We start from the raw sequence: 15208 nt of genomic DNA, 5'->3' as shown, positions 1-15208 counted from the left end.
TGAACAGGTTTCTAGTGTCCTAATCATTTAACCTTATCTCTTTAATCGGGAAACTGCCGCACGAAGACCATGACCTTTGCAGTTTGACGGCATAACTGACGTAGAGATGAAAAAAGTGCGCGATGGATATAAAACCGAGTCGGTCTACAGTATGAGGCTGTCTGCTGGACCCTTCCTGGTGTCACCCTGTCTCGGCTGTAGTGGTTGCTGTCTGTTACGATGTTGTTCTTGATGTTGCTGTTCCCTTCCCTGGTGATGTCCAGAGCAGATGATGTCTGCACGTATCATTTCGAGGTTCCAAAGCCTGCTGCGGGATGTGTTGAAGGGTCTACAACACTGGAAGAAAGGATAGCCCGTTTGGAGAGTCTAATGAATATCGGAGAAGCAGGCGATGAACCTGCACCGTTGTTGCTGCTGCAGAAGGATGTCAAACACCAGGAAGATGAACTAGCATTGCTGAAAAAGACCGCAGATGGGCTGACAGACAAATTATCACATCTTTCCTCTACAGCAGTGCTACAAAGTAAGTTGGACGAGGCTATTCATGGCATCAATACCGTTATCAGTAGTGCTGGAAGTACCAATGAAATGAGGCTTGGAAACATGACGCTTGCTATACAGGGCTGCATCCAAAGTCAGACCCAAATGGCACAGTCCGTTCAGGGTCAACTGCAAGGATATGCGGACAGGTTGGGAAAGTATTTCCAGAATCTGATGGATCTGAAGGAAAGCTTGGAAGAAATGGACGATAGTGGGAACACATCTAGTATTTCGCAGGTTTCCAGCAGGCTAGAAAGCGTAGCGGAGAACCTATATGTTAGTGTTGGCGTAAACAAAGCCCGATATGAAGAACTGACCATGAAGAGAGAGAAGTTGGAGCACGATGTGCTGAACCACACAGATGCCCTGAACCACTTAGTGGAGGATGTCAGGGGAACAGTGGAGCATATCCACATCATGACTGACCAAGTCAAGGCCCTCCGCGACAAGGTGAAGATCTTCGATGACTATATAACACCCGAGATACAAACACTGGAGAGTCGAATAGCTGAGACACAGGAAGGACAAGAGAAGCTTTTCGCAGAAATGGAAATCGTTGGAAATGAAGAGATGAATCTGACATCAAGCAGCCTGCAGAAAGATGCCCTTGTTAAAGACATGCAGACTGAGCTCGACCTCTTATCGCATCGAATTCTGCAGATCACAATGGGAATTGGTGACCAGTCAAGCAAGGTTCATGACCTTAGCAGTAATCTGGAGCAGCATGGGGCTGTAGACGATATACGACGCACACTGATACATATCAAACAGAATGTATACCCAGCACTGAGGATGGAGTACAACCAGCTAATGGAACTCAAAGGCAAGGTTGGCACTATCCAGAAGATGTTCAAGAACCATGTTCAGATGTCCAGAAACAACACCATTGCCTGCCAGGCACAAGAAAGTAGAGATGAAAGCAGTGAGGTGACAGTGGACGCTTCCTCGTAACTGGACGTGGACCCAGTTCATGTAAAAAAACGTTGGCTTTGTTGCCAACAAATGCTTGCTTAAGGACATTTAGCTCTAAAGATACAGTTGTGATGCCCGGTATCAGATATGTTAGAACACGTCTGAAATTGAGAGCAATTGTTTTTCAGTCAGTTTTGCAGAGGATGTGTTGCACTGGTCATGTGTCATTACAAGTTGTCTCATTCTGGCAAGACAGGACAGGACAGTGTTTTTAAGTAAAACAGGTTTGGAATCGAACACATGTATATAGTTAAATATACCTGCATGAACCAGTCAAAATTCAAAACCATTAAACTTCTCTGTTTTGGGTTTACATTCTGTCCTCTTTCATTGTGATTGAATGGTCTTTGCGATTGATACAATGAGCAATTGTCCAGGTCATCTGTGAAAAATGACACATTTCTAGTATCAGACAAGGATCTGACATGCTAATCTAATCTGGAATCAGATTATGGTAAGGTAGACATGTTTTGTGTTATGGTGGCCATAGTGAATACGTGAATTTGGTTTAACACCCGTTATGACACTATTTCATGACATAATGTGGGAAGGAAGCCCAGAGCAATGTATTTGATCTTTGGGCTAATAGTCGTATGTTGCCGACATCACCATTTATCATTATCCAGGCATATCCAGGATTCCTTACAATACCACATTCAGGAAGCATACAACCATCATGCAGATAAACTCTGTTCCTGATGCCACTCTAACCACACAGTTGAGTACTCAGGTAGAGTAATACTGTTTACTGTTTGGATTAAAGGACATGACAAACAAATGATCAAACACAGAAAACAGTTGTAATATTTATTTCAGTCACACTCCATACATCAAATAAATGTAAAAACTGACAAAAACTGCATAAACGTAACACCTCATAAATACACATTCACTGTAACATACCTAACTTAAACATCATAACGTATTCATCGGTTTCCTTTTCATCTTTACTGAAGTAGATTCCTTAATCACTGCATTATCAGCTGGACCACTTACTTAATGTGAAATCAAAGAGCAAAAGGCAAAGTAAGACATTTCAGCCTGACCAGTTACATAGCTTTTTCATAACAGATGTAAGGAACATTGAAGTTATTAATCAAGCAACACAAAAACAAAAGCATGTGGCCATGTTACCTTGAGTGGTGGGAAAGGAAGGAGGACAAAATTTGTTATAGTGTTAGTGGGCATGAGACCCATTCACGATATAATCCTTACATACTCCAAACAAAACAACATGCAACAACCATTTTTTCTCCTTGAACAGAAGATGCCATATTTGATAATGTTTTCCCAATAAATATATTTTAAAGATTAAGGAAATAATCATTAAACTTTGAAGCTCAGTTGTGTGCATCAGAGACTACAAAAACAATAATGCCAAGCATTATTTGAAACCAAAGTATTTCAAATAAATGCAATTAATATTATCTAATTGAGGTTCGGATTTATAACTCAAAAAGTAAAGAACAAAAATGCCATACATTTGTTGAAATCACAGTATCTTAAAAAATTCAGTTACTGTCTATTTGACTTTGAAGCTCAGTTTCATGACCCAAAGACTAGAAAATCAATAATGCCACTCATTACTTGAAAGCACAGTATTTCACATAAACTGTATTACTCTCACTGGTTTTCTCTTGTTGAATGAATTGATACAATATATACATATGATCATGATTTTGGTCAAACAATACAACCACAGTCTCACACCTTTTTCAAGTAACACAATGTAATGATCAAACACTATTCATGGAAAAGTGTACTAAGCACCTATGGATTAATTATTTCAGAATACCATTGGTGCAGAAAGAAGGTTAAATACTGGATGTACATGTAACCATGCAGCATCTGCTTAACACCAGAAGTCTCACCCTTGTTCAATCATCGCACAAGAACCTGACTCACTCTGTCCTGGGACACACACCAGAAGCCTAAAACACCTTTACAGATACATTATTTACCTGCCTCCATCATAATCCAGATGTGGGAATGTTACTTTAACACACTGAACAAAAACAAATCAACAGATTTGATGTCACAAATTTCAACACCTGAATGCATGTCTGTACCATTATGGAACCCTGACATGTAACAAGGAAACATTAAGTCATGAAAATGTTTATCATAAGGCCGAGATACAAAAATACAAAAATGAAACCCATACATTAGAGGCACAAGACTCTGTAGCTCTACTGACTCATAAAGTTCTACTGGCAAACAAGGATAAGATGAGCACCGACCTGACAACTGACATCAGCATGTAGGAGAGCTGACCACTGGCACTTGTCATAGTGAGCAAATGGGCCCCAGATCTACGATCATGTGTAGTTGCTATACCAACCACGTGAGAGTCTTATGAGCAAGGCATCAGCAGCTATGTGTGAAATCAATTTCATCGTCATGCACTGCACATGCACTAGCCTACATCTACTCTCCTTTTCACAATCCAAATGGGTTTGCTCATTGCCGTGCACTGCCTGCTTCTCCTAAACATGTTCTCTGCACCGGTCCAACTTATCCTTGTTTGCCAGGAATGATAACGAAATTCTAATAAACTTTAACCCTATTTTTGTATAAAAACACATTCGAGTAAAAGATTCTGGGGAACTGAAGAATACAGTGTCTCTGATTTCACTGCTTGTGTTAATAACGTTGGAAGCAGAGAGTGATGTCTTGAACAAACTTATGGTTATTACATTTACACAAAATTTAGTCCAATAATGTTCACATGTGTTGAACAGGTTTTTGTGTACTGTTGTGTTTTCTTTCCACTCAGCAAATTAATGAATTGCCAATAAGTACATTTCTATTTCATAAAAAGAATAAACTTCTGGGGAGATCAGTTAACAAAACAATGCTTCTAAAATCCTATTCCATGTCTATTTTAATCATTAATGATAAAAGACCTATTCAGGCATTATATAATGTGGAAAACAGTTCTGAATACATTTCTAGTTTACCTGAATGAAAGTCATGAGAACTTATGCCATGTGTTGTTCATCTGTTTTGACATATGTTCTGAAGAACAAAGGCCAATGATCATGAAAACTTTGTGTGAATAATCAAAGCTTTTATGTTACTTAATCAGGCCTGACTGAACAAATTCTTGCTTTAGCAACCATATTTAAGATCCTCTCTTTGGCTATCAAAATGTATAGAAATTTGGAATAGACACTGGCATAGTTAGGCCAGACAAATAAGTTTCAGATTGTACAATATTGGGAATTTTGTCTTTGACTCAACCCTTTTCACAACCTCTAATACTAGTTGATGGCAGCAAAGTGAAAATGCATGGCACCTCCCATTCGGTGTCAAATTGGAAAGCTATAACAAATTCACTCTAGCATTCTGAAATTCATTCATTCAATCTAGTCAGCCACTAGGTTTTACACATGCTTGTCCTGAACTAAAGTTTTCTTAAAAGGACATGGTCTGGGCATGTTTGTGGGGACTGTCTATGCAGTTTCACCACCATACACGATGTGACATTAGATGTTGGAAGTGCCAATGAACAATAGGCCTGCATTTTGCTAATTTGACATGAGAATTACCTAATCCTGTCATTTGTCACTAACCAAAGGAAGAGTCTGATGTCAGTGAGACTTATGGTATGTGCTCATGATGATGACACACATTTAGTGGTAGGTCATATCACACAAACTACAGTATTTCTTGTGTTACATGTGCATTTACCTTGCAGTCATCAACTATACATATTGATTGTTTGATCGGCATTCTACATATTGGCACAGTCGTTCACATCAGTTAGTTCGCACAAAATTAACAGGAAGACAGTGAAATGTTTCATTCGTGATGGGTAAAACAATACACTCGACAACATCAAATGTTTCAATGGTTGATGGTGTGTACAAAAGTCTGTCGTGGTGATGATGAACGAAATTGAACACTAAGGGGATGGTAAATAAACCTTCATAAAGACAAGGGGTTGTGCAGAAGAGCTGCTGAAACAAAAAACTGCACCAAAGGGGATAAAAAAAATACTCTGAAACAATCGCTGTACACTGAAGTACAGGGAATATAAAGTATATGAATATTGTGAAGAAAACATAATAAAATGATTGGTAAAGTGTATCAAAAGGTTATAATGATCCTGTCATTCATGAGGCCACATTCATGAAGCAAATACTCAGGGCAATGAACATAAATTGGTCAGCCTTCACTATGGATCAGGAAGGCAGCTAGCACAGAGAATATTGAACACTTGTGGATTTGGCTTTCAATTCACTCTGTGTGATTATCATATGTCACTCAAGTTGTTTTCAGTTTCTGATTTCCCAGTTTCTTCTTCCTCTGGTAGTACATGTAGTTCATCATCTTGTACCCAGCTAAAACAAACACAACCAGTAATGTCAACCTCCTCTCAATTGAAATGAACTAAAGGAAACCATGGGACCACTCATTTCAATACATGCTTTTTGTCTGAACGACCAAAAAACATTTATTATAACTGTCAGTTCTTGAAAAGAGTGTTCAAGATAAACACAGTTCACTGTCTTGGAGCTAATACAGCTACTGACAAGGACATTTAGAAAGTAAGAGGATATATGTGCAAGGGAGATAACCCTTCAGTCCAGATGAGGTGAATATTCTTCTTAAAATTAACAGAACATTTGTTTGTGTTAAATAACAAACCAGGGAGCAGTTCTATGCCAGTCCAGTAAAATGAGTATTGAGAAATACATTAAAAGATAAATAGTCAGACTATATCAATATAAACATCTATATTTTATAAAATGAAGACAGCAAAACTAAGAGATTTTATTGTACTTTTCAGAGTGAGTTAGTTGTGTTCAGTGCTGCCTTTGCAAAAATCCATTAATATCATCATTAATAGAGGACACCAGATATGGGCTTCACACATTGTACCCATGTGGGGAACCAAACCTCGGACATCAACATGACAAGTGAATGCTTTTACCACTTGGCTACCCCACCATTCCATTAAAATTTAAACATGCAATGTCTACTGTGGTAAACTACATGGTAGGATGTGGACAAGAGAATTGCTCTCTAGCATCTGACTGCCCGCATCTAGCAGGCAGCATGGGTTTACAACAAGTTGACACACATGCTACTCACCTAGAGCCAGGACAAGCAGGTATGTATGTAGGAACCACGGAAAGTAAAAGCCAAAGTTGGCCGAATTTGGCAACGTTACACTGAACCTTCCTGTCTGTTCAAACAGTGGGATGGACATTATCACTATTATCCCTGAAAAACAAGTGATCATGTTTAACATCATAAACTACTTAGAAAGCACATTATTTGCTACCAACAGATCACTAAACACCCTGAATATAGGACTACTTATACACAACAATCCACATTTGTAAAAGATAGGTATATGAAGGTGTGCACTACCCATGCAGGAACATTGAAAACAAATGCCTATTTAGAGCTCTAGCTATATCCACTGCTTGTAGTGCAGTAAGCCAAAATTGTGATGAATGCCATGAACACTGATCAATTCCACCACTGTACAGTCACTCAATGCCAGTTAACCTGCACAGTGCTCAACTTATCTTTCCTACCGTCTCCCAAAATGCCACAGTACTGGATGGTACCAATTTAAGTAAACTTTGATTCAGTATTATTTGTTACACTACTATTCTGAGAAGTGGTAGTAGATCGTAGCCTTTCCTGTCATTGCCTAAATGCCACAGCAGAGTTAACAATCTTTATCATATTCCTACCTTCAAAGAGAATTCCAAGTGGATAGAGAGGGATCCATACAGTGTAGCGCATCCAGTTGATGAATTTCACTTCTACATCTATACTGCTCAGCATGTAGAAAGGATACCTAACAACAAGTGAAGAGTGAGAGATGGTAATGTGACATAATGTTAATTCCATCATGCCATCAAAATCCAAAATCCATATCCAATGAGTCATCATTCAGACAACAGGGTCCTTAAGTGAACCTCACATATGTTTCAGTTTGGTGTGTACTCCTTAACATTTATGCATGTGATAATATGTCTCAGAAATAACCCCAAACATGAGTGAGGGAGTTTAGTTTTACACCAAATTTTAGCAATGTTCCAGCAATATCATGGCAAGGGACACCAGAAATGGGCTTCAAGTTGAATCATTGTACCCATGTGGGAAATCGAACCCAGACCTTTGATGTGACAAGCTAATGCTTTAGGAATTTGGCTACCCCACCACCCAACAGACATAGTGGACAATGCCTCAGATATAGTACATGAAATGAACATGTCAACACAAATTTCTCTGACAACCTAGAGATGGAGCACACAAACAATTAGTTCATAAAATCCAGCACTCTGCCAGAGACACACGTAAGAAATTTATCATTATGATTCACAAAGTACAGAACACATTTTGGGTGAATATATGGTCTGTTAGCATCATGAGGGAGGAAAGCTGCAAGTGATGCCTGTCTCAGATGATAATCACTTTGGTCAAATCCATGACCGTGGATATGTTGCAGACAAAAACCTCACACTCATAGGTTTCTGGTGTGCCTGAAGGGATGCAACGACCAGCCAATCACAGAACAGCTTCCTTAACTAAGGTAAACTTAATCTCCGCTACCTAATCAGCTCTACAGCACTCCACACTAGAAACAGGTACCACACAGCAGGGGCACTGTGTAGACGTGGCTCTTGGAAAAGTAGTCCAAATAAGATCAAGTTTCTGCCGGAGACCTGCAAATAAAATTAAGCAAAATGAAATCAGCTACTTGCCACTGGAATCTTTGGTGTTACTCCAGCAACATTCCAGATGTATGACAGCAGGCTGTAATTAGCAGTCAAGACAAACCAATGGTCAATATAATGAGCTACTTCCCTGGTTTTCAGTGTTTTGATGACATGCAGTCTGTCAGCTGTTCACCCACCCTATACCTTCAGCAGCCATACACCAACACACAGGTTCTTAGATATTCTAAACAAGAAGGATCTGGGAACTTTCCTCATATTGTACAAAATAAAATCATATCCCTTTTAACTCATTTTCACTCCAAAAACGTTAATGTTTGTATTATAACAGTATGTCATGGAACTACTTTATTCATGATGACCTATCTAATCATAATGATTATAGAATCAGTGAATCAGTAGGGCTTTATGATGTTAGCAGTATCCCAGCATTATCATGGCAAGGGGCACTAGAAACGGACTTCACACACTGCAATCATGACGGGAGGCACAGCCTTTGTCTTTGGAATGACTAGGCTACAACACCACTACACTGTCATTTTCAGACATGACAGGGCAGTCAGATACCAAATCTATTTGATCCTAACACATGGCTGCCTACCTGTGCTAGGGGAGCAAAGATGCCTGACTTGACGAGACCAAGCATTGGGTGTACGACCTCCAGACATGCTACAGCTTGACATACCATCAGCTGAACGCCAACAGCCTCAAATGCATTATGTTTGATCTCTGAAAAACAGTACATACAGCTCTGACCAATAACATACATCTACTTGTAGGAAGCATCATTTCTTTGTGGAGTACCATCTTTAACATCATACATAGATATGTATACAAAATTACTGAAATCATCAAGGTTGGCTTAGTGTGACTGTGATAAATGGAGATATTAAACAGATGATGAAAGCTGGATAATTCAAACTGCAAAATGAGTTGTCAAAAACCCTGGTTTGGTACATACAGCAGTAAGAGTATGATTTTATAACTGCTTCAGTTGACAAGTTCCCTCCCTTGGTTCATTTCTGAAAAATGACTGCATTCTTTTGTCATATTGAAGTGTAAGAGAGTGAGTGACTGGTTTTATGCCGCTTTTAACAATATTCCAGCAATATCACGGTAGGGGGACATCATAAATTTTCTTCATATATTGTGCCCTTGTGGGGAATTGAAGCAGACGAGTATACAACCAAACTGTCTGCTAGTCAGATTAGCTACAAGTAGCAAAAGTCAACAGCCTGAACATTACAATATCCTTCGTGTTAATGGTCAGTTTGACCCTCTCATAATTAAGTGACGCTGGAAACAAATAATAGGCTCTACTAACTTCTTTGGGTGGTATATTTAGATGTTGCAGGGTCAGACAAGGACCAACTGTATGGGTGAACCCCAAGTAGCCCAAACATCCTGTTTCAAATGATGACAAATAAATAAGGAAGCTGTTGCAGGACCCAACAAAAGCATCAACACTGTCTTTCAAAAGTAAGTGGGATCCAGTGTCCATGAGGTTTGCTGCCATAACATTTGAAAAAGAGGACCATACACTTGTTTAATAACTTCAACACTTGGGTTGTGACAAAGAATGCATGACTTCCATATTTCATCTTCAGATGCTGCTATTTGTATACATATCTCATTTTCTGGTTTCTTCTCATCAAAATACAATTGTGTATATATTGCAACATTTTGAAGAAGTGGTGTTAAGTGACAGATTGCTGGAACAGTGAGAAAAGACCTGTGAAATAAGTGTTACATTCACACTGTCAAGGTATATAGCAATGGGTTTTCTTTTATTTACAAGGCTGTTAGAAGTATATAACGCCTGATGATGTGTGAGTGAGTGGGTTTAATTTTACGCCACTCTCAGCAATATTCCAGCTATATGGCAATGGTCTGTAAATAATTGAGACTGGACCAGATGCCGTTAGTCGTCTCTTGAAACAAGCACAGTCACCTTTCATGGCAAGCATTCTACCCAGACCTTCACAGGTCCTGTTGATGTGTGATCATGTAACAATCAGCAGTATGTGCTTGTACCCTACCCTCCAGACATACACTAGTTCAACACAGGTGCTTATACCTGACTAATGACAGATTGGACATGCTTGACCAGCTCTCACATGACCTTCCCACTGGCAAAAGGACTGGAGTTGAAACATCATGACACTGACCTTGGGTCATCAGAGCTAAGAAACTGGACTAACATGGGCAGGGTCGTTATAATCTCTTCCTTTTCATCCTACATAATGCCCTGATTAATATAAATTACTATCAACTTAGCCTTATGATCACTTTGCTGATACATCTTTCCTTTAAACACATCTAAATCTAACATGTCAACAGAACATATATAGCCCCCAGCTAAATATACAGCTATGAGAAGACTGTTTTAAATTCAAAGTTGAAAAGTATAATTAAAGAATGTTGACAATGTTGCCATGGAGATGCATACATGCAAGCATATGATATTATAACATATACCCACACTGTGAGGTATGATCAAACTCCTGCGAGATTATGTTATTGGGAGACAGTTGTATTGTGACATGTCTGATGATTTGCAGACAATCAGAGGTTAAGAGACAGTTGTATTGTGACATGTCTGATGATTTGCAGACAATCAGAGGTAAAGAGACAGTTGTATTGTGACATGTCTGATGATTTGCAGACAATCAGAGGTAAAGATCAACTGACATAACACAATTTAAGGAAGTTCAAGATATCAGCAGTTATATATAGTGGGTGCAGTTACACACTACTTACAACAATATAGACTAGAATAAGTGCCAGTAAGACAGTATGATATCATGAGTAATCTTCTCTATATTGTTGAACAGTGACACAACAGCCTGGAGACACATTGTATTCACTCTTTCCTCATTCAAGCCAACTGTTAGTTTACTCTGCACTCAACAATATTCCAGCTATATGGCCGTGGTCTGTATATTATCGAGTCTGGACTATTCAATCCAGTATCAATCATCAGGATGAGCATAGATATATATAACTGGGATACAATGACATGTCAATCAAGTCCACAAGCCTGACCACCTGATCCTGTTATTTGCCTTTTACAACAAGCAAGGGGTTACTGAAAACCAATCTTTGCCTGAATTTCATGGGTCTAAAAAACACAGACTATATCACTCGGGATAATTTGAGTTACAACATACCTTCTCCGTATCTGAAAAACTTGTACAGTAAAATGGCAGTCACATATGAGAATCCAATAAACTGGAACAGGTTGTACAAGAAGATGTAGGACAACTTGAAGTTTAATGGTTTTGCTGCAAGAAAAAAGACAGCAGCATCAATTATCAAAAAAAATCACACATAGTTGCATTTATTTCCAACAAATATTTGTTTTATTTGCTGGATTAATTGATTTGAACTCCCACTGAAACTGTTCAGTTTACCTTCTGTAGCTCTCATAGATATATAGATAAATAGTTAAATAAATGTACTATACTTATCTCCATGACAATCAGCTAGTGGTCAATAATACAAATACATTCATAATGAAGTGAGTGGTATTCCAGAAGACTGCTCTAATTATTGAAAATAAATGGCATCTGAAGTCAAGGTCAATGACTAAGTATATTAGTGAAAAACAAATCCTGTAATCCTCTAATCCCACATCCCTCTAAACCAACATTTTTACTGGTCCTGAGACCAGTCTAAAAAGTGTCCATTGAATAAATGAAAATCAGTATCAAAGTAAGATAAATCAAACAAATGTTTCTTTGTAAAGGGTACCATATACATCAGTGTATTGAAATGGAAATAAGCTCGTCATTAAAAGAAACTATTCATTACACATCTACCATATGATGTCTTCATCAAAAGCATTAAGCATTGTGGATGTTAATTATAACATTATGTCTTCACAGAAGACATTCTGTTAATATGAAACATGTGAAGAGTGTGACCACAAAATAAACAGACAAGAACAACAGTGAACTTGACAAAGTATTAATACCATATACCATTGTGTATAAGAACTGTGTATGAGCTGATGACATACTTCATCCAGGGTCGGTTTACAGACAGCTTTTATGAATTAAAAGCAGTGTTGAAGGCTTATGCAGAGGGGTCATCTTGCACATGGCGTGGTTTCATAAACAGTGATACAGGGTTAAATAGGCTGAACATATTTATGGCAGTAGCATGTCAAACTTCATCATATGTTGATTTTCCAAAAATAACATGATCCAAAATATCCTTGCTAATACTATGTACGACTTGCAAAGTAAAGTATTAACACAGTGGATACATCATTATGACAATAAAAAGAAAACAATCACATTTTCATGCAGGACAGGTTACAGATTAAACTGACACACACCTGTGGGATCACGACTTCCGATTTCTTTTTCAATTCTGTCAAAAAACTCTTTCTCACCATACTAAAAAAGAAAAGAGAGATGAACATTATGTCATATCAACGTCCTTGCAAATATATCCAGTCAATACTATTAATGTTTTTGGGAGGTACGTCATGGACAGTGCTGGCAAAGTAAATAATTAGGCACAATTATTCAATACAACTGATGCTAATGAATGTTACAACTGATTTGTTTTAACCCTATCATTGGTTCATATTATTTGTCTGTTTCCTGTATTTATTTCAGTCATACATCGAGGAACACAGTTTTGATATGATTGGAACAAATGAAAACAAATGCTTGGTTGCCTGGTTTCTCTGATGTATAATTATTCACAGATTATCGTAACAAAAAGAACTGTTGAAGATTGCGAATAGATATTTGATACCACACTGGTACATATACATACAATCAAACATTTGGATCTTACCTGGGATGCTTATCATGCTTATGACACAATATATCCCATTTGGAACAATGTGTTAAAAAAAATTACAGTGTTCTTGTGCAATCATCATGAAAATTTCATAGACACAAGAGCTCATTACAATGGTACTAGGCAATCAATCACTGACAACCAGCCACTAATTAAACTAAATAAACATATCATTAGTCTTCAAGCAATATAATAAAAATAACATAGCAACAAAAACAACAGCAACATATTAACCACATTACCATCTCTTGTTCTTCTTGTTCTTTATCTGACTCATCCATAAACTTATCAAAGTCAATCTTGAGCCAGGGCAGTTTCATTTGCTTTTCAGTGAGCCGAGGCCACACCTCCCCTTCCCCAATCTTCTTGATGTGAAATTCCACACCAGTCTCTGTGACCCTATACTTGCTCTCCTGCACCAAACAAACAATTGGATTGTACAGCATTGGATGGATGTGAAATCAATGTAAAATCTACTTCTTAACATCTTGAGATAGTTTGAACAATGAAACTTCATGCTAAATAAAATAACAAGTTCAACTGCTTTCTTTTCATTCTTACAACATTCTTACCTAGTTGGGTTTGGGTTTCAAAAACAACAAATGAAGACTGACTGTTGATTAGTCATGTCATTAGAGGTATTATGCTTCAGCTTCTATTCCAAGTAAATAAATGTACAACAAAAAATAGCATGTAACATTTACACAAATACTAGCTTCAGAAACTTGTTTGCTATCAGACATTTGTGGCCAATAATTTGATAATCCCACTGAAAACTGGAATCAATCAATCACTGATGAAAACCATAGACACAAGCTTACAACAATACTGCTAAATCTTAAAACAGAATAAACTGTCTACCTCAGAATCAACTGGAAGATAAAAATCAATGTCGAAGCCATATTGGTTGTTTCCTTTCAAGCCATTCCCTTGAGCATAAAAAGTCAGTGAGTCTTCTCTTAAGTCCACTTCTTCATCCTGAAATGAGTTAATTCTGCCATATGTACACATCACTGGTATAAGTTGTCATTTGTTATATATAACCACATAAAATGGTCACCAAGCAAAAGTCATTAAGGTACATTTGATCATATCAGCATACAAATTACAACCTAAACCAAAATAAATTTTCTTGTTCTTCATACTAACAGAATTCTTTTAAGTGGGAGCAAAGAAGTCTCGTAACTGTGTAGCATCTTGCAATATCACCATGCTTGATACACATGATGACTAATGTGTAACACAGTGTCAGAGAACCAGGAAAGCAAATAACGGTGTGCCTTGTCGATAACAGTGTTTTAACGTGTTTAAAGATGAAAGATTGCTTGCTGAGGAGTAAAACAGCATTCGTTTAATTAATGAGTGTGTGAGTTTAGATTTATGCCACACTCAGCAATATTCCAGCCATATGGCAACAGTCTGTATATAATCGAGTCTGAACCAGAAAAAATGGTAAACATACGACCAAAGCGGAACTTAGCCAGTAGATAATTTTACATGCTCTGCGCATGCGTACAGCAAGTCTGAAGTTAATGTGAAACCAACGAATACTGTGATCAACTGCTTGAGCATCAGCGCAATTGGGGACTGATGACATGTGTCAACCAAGTCAGTGAGCCTGACAACCCGATTCTGTTGATCGCCTCTTACGACAAGCAGAGTCACCGTTTATGGCAAGCAGGGGTTGCTGAAGAACAATTCTACCCCGGATCTTCACGGGTCCAATTAATGAAAATGAACAGTCCACTATCTGCTTATCTGACGTTATCTGTTCAGCAGATGATCAGATGCAGTGAAAGCGTAGCTTATCACCTTGTAGGAAACAGACAAATCTGTCAATATTGACAAAGTGAAATAAGGAATACAACGTTAGACTCTAAGATATGAATACTGTCGAATATCAGGACAAAAATAAAGGTTGCCGGTATGTAGTCATTGTAGCAGACGATGTCTGTTCGCGTGATCGAGTGTAAAGAAATCGAAATATCAGATAAAAACATTAGTTTGAGAAATCAAACTGACTCGCTATGAATGAATCCCTATGTATAATTCGTGTTCGTATTTTCGCACACCTCAATGTCTCTAAGGTCGATCTTGAGGGAAATAAAATCTTTTCCCTGCCCCCAATACACAAATGGACTAAGAACCTCCGCCATTGTTGTAGCGTCGCAGTA

At 38.1% G+C, this 15208-nt stretch overlaps 2 protein-coding genes across 2 annotated transcripts; one reads left to right on the top strand and one right to left on the bottom strand.

Annotated features, from left to right (window-relative positions):
- The first annotated feature begins 219 nt into the window (after positions 1–219).
- Positions 220–1491, top strand: LOC137278899 (putative leucine-rich repeat-containing protein DDB_G0290503). Its single transcript, XM_067811398.1, has one exon. It carries the CDS (start codon positions 220–222, stop codon positions 1489–1491), a length of 1272 nt encoding a protein of 423 aa, XP_067667499.1.
- An 814-nt stretch (positions 1492–2305) lies between these two features.
- LOC137278080 (very-long-chain (3R)-3-hydroxyacyl-CoA dehydratase 3-like) lies at positions 2306–15193 on the bottom strand. The gene is made up of 10 exons (XM_067810168.1): positions 15107–15193; positions 13896–14012; positions 13277–13447; positions 12559–12619; positions 11387–11500; positions 8818–8945; positions 8092–8204; positions 7227–7333; positions 6613–6744; positions 2306–5858 (listed from the first exon to the last, which is right to left on the bottom strand). The coding sequence occupies exons 1-10, from the start codon at positions 15188–15190 to the stop codon at positions 5782–5784; spliced, it is 1104 nt and encodes a 367-aa protein (XP_067666269.1). The 5' UTR covers positions 15191–15193; the 3' UTR covers positions 2306–5781.
- Between the last annotated feature and the right edge of the window lie 15 nt (positions 15194–15208).

The sequence above is a fragment of the Haliotis asinina genome, chromosome 3, assembly GCF_037392515.1.
Source record: "Haliotis asinina isolate JCU_RB_2024 chromosome 3, JCU_Hal_asi_v2, whole genome shotgun sequence".
Classification (NCBI taxonomy): Eukaryota; Metazoa; Mollusca; class Gastropoda; order Lepetellida; family Haliotidae; genus Haliotis; species Haliotis asinina.
Note: the sequence above shows the minus strand (reverse complement) of the source record. Positions and strands in the feature narration are given on the sequence as shown.

Coding starts and splice junctions, on each gene's coding strand:
- LOC137278899 (XM_067811398.1), top strand. CDS start 220: ATGTTGTTCTTGATGTTGCTGTTCCCTTCCCTGGTGATGTCCAGAGCA.
- LOC137278080 (XM_067810168.1), bottom strand. CDS start 15,190: ATGGCGGAGGTTCTTAGTCCATTTGTGTATTGGGGGCAGGGAAAAGAT. Junction 14,013..15,106: donor TCGACCTTAGAGACATTGAG/GTGTGCGAAAAT, acceptor AACTCATTTCAG/GATGAAGAAGTGGACTTAAG. Junction 8,205..8,817: donor TCTTTGCTCCCCTAGCACAG/GTAGGCAGCCAT, acceptor TTTTATTTGCAG/GTCTCCGGCAGAAACTTGAT.